The sequence below is a fragment of the Stegostoma tigrinum genome, chromosome 9 (assembly GCF_030684315.1).
Source record: "Stegostoma tigrinum isolate sSteTig4 chromosome 9, sSteTig4.hap1, whole genome shotgun sequence".
NCBI lineage: Eukaryota > Metazoa > Chordata > Chondrichthyes > Orectolobiformes > Stegostomatidae > Stegostoma > Stegostoma tigrinum.
The window spans coordinates 25259216-25271303 of NC_081362.1; the positions used below are offsets into that span (position 1 = coordinate 25259216).

Consider the following 12088-nt stretch of genomic DNA (forward strand, 5'->3'; position numbering starts at 1 on the left):
AAGGGAAAACAGTATAAAATTTGATTATATTTTCAGAAGTTTAGAAGGTTGATAGAGAAGCTTTTCATTGGATTACCTGTGTTATGATAACAGGATAGACACATCGAAACTACATTGTCAATGCTGGGGCATAATCTTACAATTGTAACTAGGCCATTCAAAAGTGAAATCAGGAGGCATAGTTTCTACAAAAAAGTAATGGAAATCCTGAATTTGCTCCTTAAAGTCCAGGAGTCCTGTCAATTTCAATTATCAAGACTGAGACTGATAAATTGTCATGCTAAAGCATCATTAGATATCAAACAAAGGCATATAAAGTAGAACTGTGCACAGCTTCAACTGAATGACAGAACAGGTGCAGGTGCTGAATGATCTACTGTAGCTGTAGGTGAATTGCTTTTGACGATTACAATAGATTCCCTTGACCTGAGACTGCTACTTCTAGCAGCTAGTTAGATGGGACAACTCAGATATTAAATAACATTAAATCAGAATCCCTATGTTGTTCAGGGGTAGTAGGGAATGCGACAGGCACATTGGGAAAATAAAGTGCAGTCAATGACTACTTAATGACTGATTATTCAAAATGAAATGTGTTCTTCAGAATGGAGAATATTTAATTGGACCAAAGAAAAACACCTCATTATTTTCTTTACATTTTATTAGCTCACTATCAGCAAACAGGGGTATTCTGAACAACATGAACAGCAGCTTACAAATAAAAGCAAAAGTTATGAAACCAACCCTGAGTGCCCATGCTATAGAGGATTTAATCACTGATTTGAGGTTTACAGGTTCAACGTTGTAACTTGATCTGCCTAACATTAGCAATTAAGGTATATCATAACATAAATTCCAGACCAAAGCGCAGCATTCCAGTACATCTACTATCACTCATTGATGAAATTAAGCCAGAGCCATGGATAATTAAACAATATTGACAGCTGGAGAATGTGGAATGCGGTGGGGTAACAACACCCTGTAATCCCAGATAAGTCACTGTTGATTGGCAAGTAATTCTTTTAAAATGAAACCTGATGTCACAAACAGCATTATTTCTAAAAACCTTCAGTTTAGATTATAGTTCATAGAAACTACCGATTGCTTTATACAACAGATGCAAATAAAATCTGGAGCGTTACCTCAAAACCAAAGTTATAACTTTGGATCATGGTTTCCCTGTAGTACTGCTGTAAAGTTGCATGTTCAGATTCATCCATTTCCGCTTCAAACTCAGAACTAAACATCTGGTCAATCCTATCAATTGCATTACTAATCTTATTGCACAGCAATAATGCTTCTTGCTGAAATATAAATTGAAAATCATTAAAAAACAAGGCAATCACCATGGCAAAAATTTAAGTCTTTTGTTAGATTATTACTCAAATTCAAGGACATTTAAACAAAAAAGGGAACAGTATTTTATTACAAGAGCAGAAATACATGCCCTGAGCAGTTCTAACCTACTGACCTCCAAATAATAATGGATTATGTAATAAATGTATCAAATTATCGATGTTTATCCTACCTCAATTTGAACTGACCATACATAACAGTGAGCATTCTGAACTGTTCAAGACCAGCACTCTATGAATGGCTTCAAACCAAAAGCTGCTGAAATTTTACTTCTGCTGGATTAAAGTTTGCCACGGTTTCCTAAAACTGAGTGTTCTAAAATAGTCTTGCAAAGAACAAGGTTTTAAACAGTTGAGTCCTTTATAAAATTAGCAATGTCAAAGTAGAGCACAGGTGAAAATAATGGAAAAAAACCCGACTTTCCTACAATGAACTGTTAAAAGCAACTTCCAATGGAATGACACGTAAAATTACAATGACACGATCCACTCATACAGGTTTTAAATGCAATCTGTGCAGTAACTTAAAGAGAAAATCTGCTTTTAAATTAGTGGTTCGCATGAACAAATTCTTGAAGGCTTAGAAAGCGTTTTCCATTGTTCCTTCAAGGCTCACAATACAAAGCCATTTGAAAAGCAACAAAACATTAAAAGAAAGAATCCTGACGAACACTAAGAAACAAATTTAGGTTTTTCTGAGAACAGCATTAGAAACTTCCCTCATTTCAACAACCTCATGGCGGTGAAAACTTAGTGTCTGAAAGTTGTGTGCCAGCCCAAAGGCTATTTTCCCAATCTTTGCTCTGTTTACTACTGTTCATTTATGGTTTATCTTTCTTCCCCTAGTTATTTCTCATCCTTTGTGCATTCCTAAAAACAATACTCTGTACTATTTATATCAATGGGCACATATCACTCCACAGCAAAATAGAAGTTCTCAGGTGACTTGCCTCTACAGCTTTCTAACTGTCACAAAAGCTGAGAACTCCAAATTTTGGAGAACAGAACAACTCCATGAAATGCTGCAAGGAAAAATGTGGGCAAAAATTTCAACATTATCTAGGCTTAAAGAGATGGTGATGGATCATTTGTTTGCTCATACGTCCTATCTGATCTTCTGCAAGAAAAAAAATTAGGAACAGCACTGAATGTAGTACCAATCTGCTGCCATGAGTTTCACAGACCTAGCCACTTTGCCAGACGTATGTTCACCAATTTATGCTCCATATGGTCACACAGCATGTTAGTAAAAAGATATTTTGCTATTTGCTCACTCCAATCATTACAAAGACCGTGCATATTCATGAAGGCAGAATCCTTGCACATTTGCTCATACAAGGTTGACATTCATCTGCTGGGGAAGGAAGGTTCATTAATGTCTTTCAAGGAAGGAAGCCTGCCATCCTCACCCAGAGTGGTCCACCCCTGACTCCAGATGCACAGCAATACAGTTGACTCAGCTGCCTCTGAAATGGCTTAGCAGGGAACTAGTATCAATTACTAAAAGTCTTAAAAAAGAAATAAAACCAGAGAAACAACCTAGCAGTGATCTTGGCACCGGAAAGGACCACAGCAAAAACAGCCTTGTCAACCCAGCAAAGTCCTCCTTATCAACATCTGTAAGCTAGTGTCAAAATTGGAAAAACTGTTTCACAGACTAGTCAAGCAAACAGCCTAACACTACATAAGATATAACTCCACAAGTATGACTACCCCCAGATACCATCATTATCAGCCTTGGATATGTCCTGTCCCACCAGTAGGACTCACCCAAACAAGCCATTTCAGTTCAGCTGTAACACTGGCATCTACTCAGCAAAGTGAAAAATTGCTCAGGTATGCCTTGTATACAAAAAGCACAACAAATCCATAATGACCAATTACTTCCCCATGAATCTACTTTCAATCATTAAGTGATGAAAGATGTCATTAAGCGTCATCAAGCTGCACCTGTTTCACAACAACCTGCTCAGTGATGCCCAGTTTGGGTTCTGCCAGGGCCACTCAGCTCCTGACCTCATTGCAGCCTAAGTTCAAACAGACAAAAAAAAACAGAATTCCAGATATTATATTCAGCACCATTCACAACTCCACAAATATAGAAATAATCCATGCTGAAACGCAACAAGGCCTGGTCAATATCTAGGCTTGAACTTAAAAGTGACAAGTAATATTTGTGCCATACAAATGTAGGTTATGACCATCGCACCACCATCTCTTGGCATTCAATGGTGTCACTATCGCTGAATTCCTCGCTCACTATCAATACCATGGGTCTGGCATTGATCAAAAACTCAAGTGGATTCATCACGGAAATACCAGGGTGGATGAGAGGCTAGGAATATTACAGCAAGTAGTGATCTCCAGACACCCCACAGTCTTTTCGCCATCTACAAGGCACAAGTTAGGTGGTGATGGAATTCTCCCCACTTGCCTAGCACCATATCCATAAGCATTCACTCCTTCCACCACTGACACTCCGTAGCAGCAGTGTGTACTATCTTCAAGCTGCACTGCAGAAATTTACCAAACATCCTTAAGTAGCACCTTACAAACCCACTTCTATCCAGAAGGACAAAGACAGCAGTTAAATGAAAATATGATCACTCATCATCCTGACTTGGACATGTATCGTTGTTCCCTCACTGTCACTGGGTCAAAATCCTGCAAATCCCTCATTAATGGCATTGTGGGACTACCACAGCACAAGGACAGCAATAGTTGAAGGTAGCAGCTCACCATCACCTTCTCTAGCGCAACCAGGGATGGGTAATAAATGATGGACAGCCAGAGATGTCCATGTCTCACACGTGAATAATCCCTGTAAGATATTCTAGGGAACTATGCTTACAAAATTAGATTTAGGATTTGGTTTGATCTCACATTACAATGGATTTTGCTTTATCCCTTTTTTATAAATGTTCATGATTCGTGTTAAAGCAAGAAATAATGCAATTATTAAGTTGCTCATTCCTATAACGGTTTAGGTTTTAACGCATAGTACAGCATAGTTAACAGTAGTCTTGCATCTGCTGAGGTGCATGATGTGGGTTGCAGGATGAGAAATTCATATCTACTGTTTTACAGACCCACTAAAAACAAGATGGCCAAGCCAGTCTTGAAATAAGATGATAACAGGAGGGACGGCAAACAAATGTTTAAAAAAATTCATAACTGTTCTGAAGAACAGTCACCAGACTTGAAACGTTAACTCTGTTTTCCCTTCTCCGATGCTGCCAGATCTACTAAGTCTCTCCAATGAGTGAATGAGTGAGTGCCTGACTGCATGCAAGAATTCTTTGTTCAGATGTAACACAATTAACACACCACAATATGATGGAGACATGACTAGGAGAATATTAGCTTAAATAACTGTAAAATGATAACCACAAACACTCCTTTTCAATACAATCTCAGCATGATGGTCAATTCAGAGATGATTTTTGTACCATGAGATCACCTACTCCTAACAAAAGTTCTAAAGCATGGTAATACAGATAAATGTGAACAAGGCAGAATATACCTTCAGCTGCTCCAAAGCTCTGGCTATGACAGGCTGGCTAGATGTTTGTTCACGGTGCAGTGAGATTAGATTTCGTATGGATTGTTGAAATGTTTTACGTTGATTCACAAGATGGGAAGACTGCATGACGACCAACAGTAAATTATTAATCTGAGGAGAGTGAAGATGAAAAAAAAATTAATTTTGCAGCTTAATTCATGGTAATTTATCTAAATTCAGAACACTAATAAAATGCAGTTTAACATATTTTAACAGAATATTCTAATTTAGTTAAGCAACATAGTCAATCCACTGGAACCTTTAATTTTAAATAGAAGCATTAACTTATTAAATAAATCTTACAATGATATTTTTAAATTTCGTACCAACTACCATAATATTTCCTTAATCAAGATTAGACTTTAAAACTCACAGTAACTTCCTGAACAATTTGTACAATTTGGAAGCATTAGTATTTCAAAATCTTGATCTCACATATTTAAACTGTAGAATAACAATGGTACTGATATTTACAGTATAGCTCCGCAAATTTCAATAAAAAATTGGATTTCCTGCTCAGTTCGTAAAACCAGTGCCCAAGTGTTCCATCAAAACTATCCACCAAAGCCCCACTCTCTAAAATTGCTGCCCTCTATCACACCATACTTCTACTCCAACATTACTGTGCTCCATCAATATAATCTTTTGAAGCCTCAATTATTTTATTGCGCTTAAACACCAATTTTGCTTCATTCCCTAATATTACAGTACCCACTAATACTATATCAATGCTCCAATGGCAAAATAGATATTGCACTTAGTAAAAAAACTTTTATAATTAATTAGCCAATCGTGAAGTAAACTAGAACTTGTTTTTTTTTTAAAAGCCCCACGTCCTGTCAGTTATACCCATTGATACAAAAACACAAAGTGCAAAGTGACTTTTTTAAAAAAAAGTAAACAAACCACTAATGAATTTTACTGTCCAAGCAAAAAAAAAATCAAAAGTTATATATTTCGGGTAATTTATTTATGAGAGAAAGTCCCCTTCCACAACACATGCTCTCGAACATTAATTTGGTCTGATCATTATTCAATATACAGACACACACACACACACCAATAGAATATCAGGCACTGTTTACCCCATGATATTATTAAACAAGTCAACATTGCAACCAACTGAACCACAGCCAGTCTCACTTCTTGAATCAGGAGATCATGGATTCAAGTCCTCCGTCAGCACTTCAGCACAAGAATCAAAGCTGACACTGCAGTGCCACTTATCAGATGAGACATTAAATAGAAGCCCTGCCAAGATGGTGTAGAAAGACTTAATTGACATTATTTCAACAAGGTGGCAGTCGTACAGTGGTGAGCTCACTGGAGATACAGATTCAAGTCACACCATGGCAAATGGTGACAGCAAAGTCTAGCATTGCAACCATTATAACTGTAGTAAAAAATCCATCGGGTTCACTAATATCCAATGGAGAAGGAATTCTTCTGTTCTTACCTACAGGCAACACCAAATCTACAGAGATGTGGTTGGCTCTTAATTGTCCTCTGACAAGGTGTAACAAGCCAATCAACTCAATGGAAATCACAGATAGGCAACAAAAGTCAGCAACATCCACATCTCAAACGAGAATATGAAAAAAAAAATTCCCCAGTGTCCCTCCATCAACATCACAGATAAAAATATTTACTATGACAATGTCATTCGTAGGAGCCAGCTCCTAGTGTTTTATTTCATTTGTTCATCAGAAGACAGCATTTATTGCCCATCCAGAATTGCCAAGAGGGTAGTTAAAAATCAACCACAATGCTGTAAGTCTCAAGTCACAATTCGGAATGGCAGGGAGGGACGGCAGACTTCCTTCCATTAATGATATCAGTGAAACAGATGCAGTTTTACAACAATCGGCTCTCGCTTACTTTAGACAACATTTTATTTGATTTTAGATTTTAAAATAAATCAAATTCAAATTTCACCATCTACCATAGTGCGATTCGAACCAAGTGTCCCCCCCAGAACATCAGCCTGGAATTTCTGTTTTACTAGCCCAATAACATTACCACTTTGCTACCACCTCCTGATTTACAGACAGGAAGAAACCATTATGCTTTAGTAAATCTCTCTTATGGTCATGCTCTGATCTGGTTACACTTAGTAGGTCAATATAATCATATTCTCCTGCTCAATCCCCATAGACTAGCCAGTTTATTTTCCTTAAATGCCCAAATTCCCTTTGAAATCATTCATTATCTTTGTATTCACTTCCATTGCAGGCAGCAAGATTCAGGGCTTTACCATCCATTTTATTAAAAGTTCTCCCTCATCATCTCCCCCATAATTTTAAAAATCCACTCAACATGTGGGTATCACTGACTGGGCTACCACTTTATTAACCATCCCTGACTGCCCTTCAGCTGTATTTGCAAGCTGAGACCCTGAATACTGCAGTCCAGGACAAGAGTAGAGGTGAAGGGCGCAGGTACATCAATCATGCTGCTATGAAGTGTGTTCTGAGATATTGACCAGGCAACAGTGAAGGGACTGTAATTTTGCTCTAGGTTAGGGCAGTGAGAGGCTTGGTGGGGAGTGAGCAGTTCATGATGTTCTCATGGATCTTTTGCAGATGTCCTTCTAATGGTATAGGTTACAGGTTTGTAAAGTGACGTCAAAGGAGATTCAGTGATTCACTGTTGCACAGCTTGTAATGACAGTAAACCGCTGACACGCTGGGCTGCTTTCTGCAAACATCCTCACTTCTGACATTATGATTGAAAAGGATATCATTCATAAGGCAGGTGAAGGTGATTAAAGCTGTTGAGAAACTGCTCCAAACATGTTATGGGACTGAACAGCTCCCCATCACTTAATTCCCATCAACTGCACTCGTGCTAGGTATTCTTAATGCCATACACAGTCAAATGCTGTCTCAAAAATCAAGGACAGTCACTCTCACTTTACATCTAGAATTGGGCTTTCTCAATCACGTTTGAACCAAGATTGTGATGAAGTCAAGAGCTGAGCAGCCTTGACAGAATCCAAACTGAGTAACGTGCAAGTTCTTGCTGAGCAAGTGCTAGCACAGAACTGTCAACAAACCTTTTCATTACTATGCTCATGATCAGGGTGGTTTGACAGGGAAGCAATTGGCCTGGTTGGATTTGTTTTGCTTTTTAAGCACAGGACATTCCTGGGCAATTTTCCACATTGGTCAGTACAGAATGCTGTAGCTATACTGAAACAACCTGGGTAGGGACAAAGTTAATTATATAGCAAAGTCTTCAACAATATTGCTGAAATGTTGTCAGGGTCCATCGACTTTTGCAGTATCCAGTGCTAGTTTCTCGATTTCATGGAGCAAATCAAACTGGCTGCAGACTGGCGTGATAAATACTGGGAACCTGAAGCGAAGACCTGGCTGGATTATGCACTTAGTACTTCTAGCTGAAGGTGACGGTTGCAAATAGAATCAGAGTCACAGTTTGGTCCAAGTAGCCCACACCAACCATCTTCCTAAACTAAACTAATCCCACTTGCCTGTGCTTGGCCCAGATCCCTCCAAACATTTTCTATTCATGTACTTGCCCAAATGTCTTTTAATTGTTCTAACCGTACCTGGATGCACTACTTCCTCTGGTAGTTCATTCCACACACAAACCACACCATTAAAAAAAGTTGCCCCTCATGTCCTATTTAAGACTTTTTCCTCTGACCTTAACAATATGTCCACTAATTTTGAACTCCCCCACCTTAGGGGAAAAGATCTTTGCTATTCACCTTTTTTATATCTCCCATGGTTTTATAAAACTCCGTAAGGTCACTCCTCAACTTCCTCTGCTCGATTTATAAAACTCCCAGCTTATTTTTATAACTCAAGCCTTCCATTCCCAGAAAAATTCTAATAAAGCTTTAGTGGACTCTCCCCAGTTTAATCATATCTTTCCTATATTAGAGTGACCAGATCTAAACACAGTACTCCAGAATAGGCCTCACCAATATCAATGCGTTAGTCCTATCTTTTGCACTTTCAGGATGGGAATATTTGTGCATTACATCAGTTCCGCAACTTCCTGTTTCCTAACACTGGCCACTTTCTCTTCAAGATGGAATCCCTCTACACACCCGCTCCCCATCAGAATGGTTTGAAGGTTCTCCTCTTCTTCCATGAAAAGAGGTCTGTTCAGTCTCCATCCACCATCATCCTCCATTGCCTGGCTGAGCTCATCCTCACTTTGAACAGCTTCACTTTTAACTCATCTTCTCCAGTGAAAGGTGTCACTATGGATCAGCTTGGGTCCCGACAACAGCCTCTTTGTGGGGTACACAGAACTACTTGGGACACCACCCACAACCATTTCTCCAATACAATGATTATGCCATGGAGTCATACAGAACTGGAGAGATCCTTTGGTCCAAAAAGTCTTAATTAATCTCAACTTTCCAGCGCTTGACCTATAGCCTAGTATATAATGATATTTCAAGTGATCGTATATGTATTTTTTAAAAAGGTTGTGAGGTTTCCTGCCTTTATTTCCCTTCCAGGCAGTGCACTCGGATGCCCACCACCCTTTGCGATATTGACACTGCGTCCTACTCTCATCCAGAATTGGAAAAATTCATCAGTTTTTCTTCCAATTTCTATTTTTTTGTAACCTTCATCTAGTCCATCTATCATTCTTCACTGATTTCACCATTTCCATTTCTGGGAATAGACTGTCCACCTATATCCATTAAAAGCCCACAGACATCTCAACCACACTACTTCACATCCTGTTACTTCAAACAATTCAATTTCATTCTATTCTCCAAGTTTCTCCATTGCAAGTCTTCTGATGATGCCAATTTCCAATGGGTTGACTTGATATGATCTCTTTTCCTCAAGCAAAGATTCCAACCCCAGTGTGTCCAAATCATCTCCCTCAATTATACATTAGTTATTTAATCATCAATCACCAGGATTGCAGAGTTTAGGTCTGATTCATTTATTGTGGAATGCTTAGCTCTATCCATTACATGCTCTCTGGTATACACGTGGTTCTGCATGCTAGCTTTACCAGATTGACACCCTGTTTATAGGTAGATGGGCCTGTTTTTGATATATTATACACACTTTACTAAAGTAGGACTGATATTCAAGTGTAGTGATAATGATAATGAGGGGTATGCAGGATCACTGGGTTACAATTTGTGGTTGAGTACAATTTTGCTGATGACCTACAAAACCTTACACATGCCTAGATTTTATGATATTGGATTGAAAGGGAACCTAGCCCATTTAGGCCAGTGGTAGTGTTACATAACATAACTGAGGGTATCCTCAATGTGAAAGACAGGCCTTTGTCTCCACTTGACCTGTACAGTGGTTAACCCTACCAATACAGTCTTGGAGAACTGCATCTATGATAGGTAGATTGGCGGGACCAACAGTGTTGATGAGCCATTTGGTGACGGTCACTGAAGGCTCCCATCCAGGGTATATTCTGAGCAGGTTTGGTTGTCAGTGAAACAGGACATACCCAAGTATTGAGAGGGGGTGATAACGTACTCAAGTCTTTAAGGCAGAGGAGGAGGCCATTCAGCTCATCTTGCTTAGATTGAGAACAAAGATCTGACTACACAAATCCAATTTTAGTGCTTTTAACACATTTGCAAGTGAATATCTACACACCACTCATCAGTTGTGAGATTGTGTGTCTCACAACCATCCTTTCAGACTGTGAATTTCAGACTCCCGCAACTCAGTGCGAAAAAAATTCAATTCTTCTCTCAGCCTTCTAGCTACCTCAACTGTGTTACCTCATTTCTCTGGGTTGAAATTCACTTGCTATTGCTCTGCACAGCTGACTTGTCCTTTGATATTCTGCTGCAGTTTACAGCTATGCTCTTCATGTCATTCTTTAAAAGGCTTAATCATACCCCCCTACATTGAAGTCTAATCATTAAATGTACACTACAAACACCAAGGAGCCCAACATTGAGCCCTATGGAACTCCAAATGAAACAATCACAAACATGCCTCTATCACCCACTATTTCCTACCTCTCAGTCAATTTTGGATCCAACAATCCATTTACATTGCATTCCTTGGGCTCTTACTTTCCAGACTAGTCTGCCATGAAGGATCTTATCAAAAGCCTTGTTAAAGTCCATGTAGACCACATTAAATGTCTGGGACATTTCTGTAAAGTATGATTCAATTACTTTCGCTATGTCAGGTTGTTGCTTGACTAGCTTTCGGGACAGTTTATGCAATTTTGGCATCAACCTCTCAACAGTATTAAAGACAACTTGCAGGGTTAATGGGATTGGGTTCGAGATTATCATTTCCAGTGACCAGTACAATGCTAGATAGTCTGTCTGGTTTCAGTTCTTTTCTTTTTAAAAGGACTTGGACTCTGATGCAATGAAAAGCTTACTCGGCCAGAGTATTTCAGAATTAAAATACAGTGCTGCAGAGTCGCAAGATCATAAACGAACCAGATTTGTTTCAGTGACAATGGTCATCATTAAGATTATCTTTCACTTCCAGATTTAATAACTGAATTAAAATTGTACCATTATGAGTCAGAATGGACCCCTGGATTACCAACCCCGTGACATCATCACTACACCATCTGCCTTCCCTTGGCTAAAACCTAAAATTAGTACATCCCTCAACCTTTTTTTCATTAACAGGAACAATACTGCTTCGCTTGCAACATATGAACTCATCATAATCTCAAACTTCTATCAAACATCAGCTGAATCATCTTTCCTCCAAGGAGGACCCCAGCTTCAACTAAACCTTGTAGCCAAGATCCCTCATCCTTGGAAGAATTCTGTTCAGTCTCATCTGCACCCTCTCAAGGACCCATATGTGCATCCTAATGTACACCGATCTGAACTAAACACTCTACTCTAGTTGTGGTCTAACCAGATCATTTTACAGATTCAATACAGCATATGCCTTTGTAATCGATATACCCACTAATGGAATCTAAGATCCCACTGTCTTGGGCTAATCATTCTCTATTATGTCCTGCTGCCTTCAAAGATTTATCAAAGACTCTCAGGTCTTGCTCTCCAGCTACAGTTCTTAGACACAGCTTATATGACCTCTCCCTACTTCTTCTGCCAAAATCCACTGACCCACATCAATATGGCTCAAGTACTATTTGACATGCTTTTTCTCCCCCATTGTGCTAGCCTAATGTTCTCCGGCATTCATTTGGTACC

General features: G+C 39.0%; 1 protein-coding gene across 4 annotated transcripts in view; it reads right to left on the reverse strand.

The window, feature by feature from the left end:
- The window catches only part of map3k4 (mitogen-activated protein kinase kinase kinase 4), a 194010-nt gene that overhangs the window by 56534 nt on the left and 125388 nt on the right, over positions 1-12088 (reverse strand). For all 4 annotated transcript variants that reach the window (XM_048535980.2, XM_048535982.2, XM_048535981.2 and 1 more), the window contains 2 exons: positions 4879-5028; positions 1143-1304 (listed from right to left, as the gene is read on the reverse strand). In XM_048535980.2, the coding sequence (XP_048391937.1) occupies positions 1143-1304; positions 4879-5028 (312 nt within the window). The remainder of the gene's footprint in view (positions 1-1142; positions 1305-4878; positions 5029-12088) is intronic.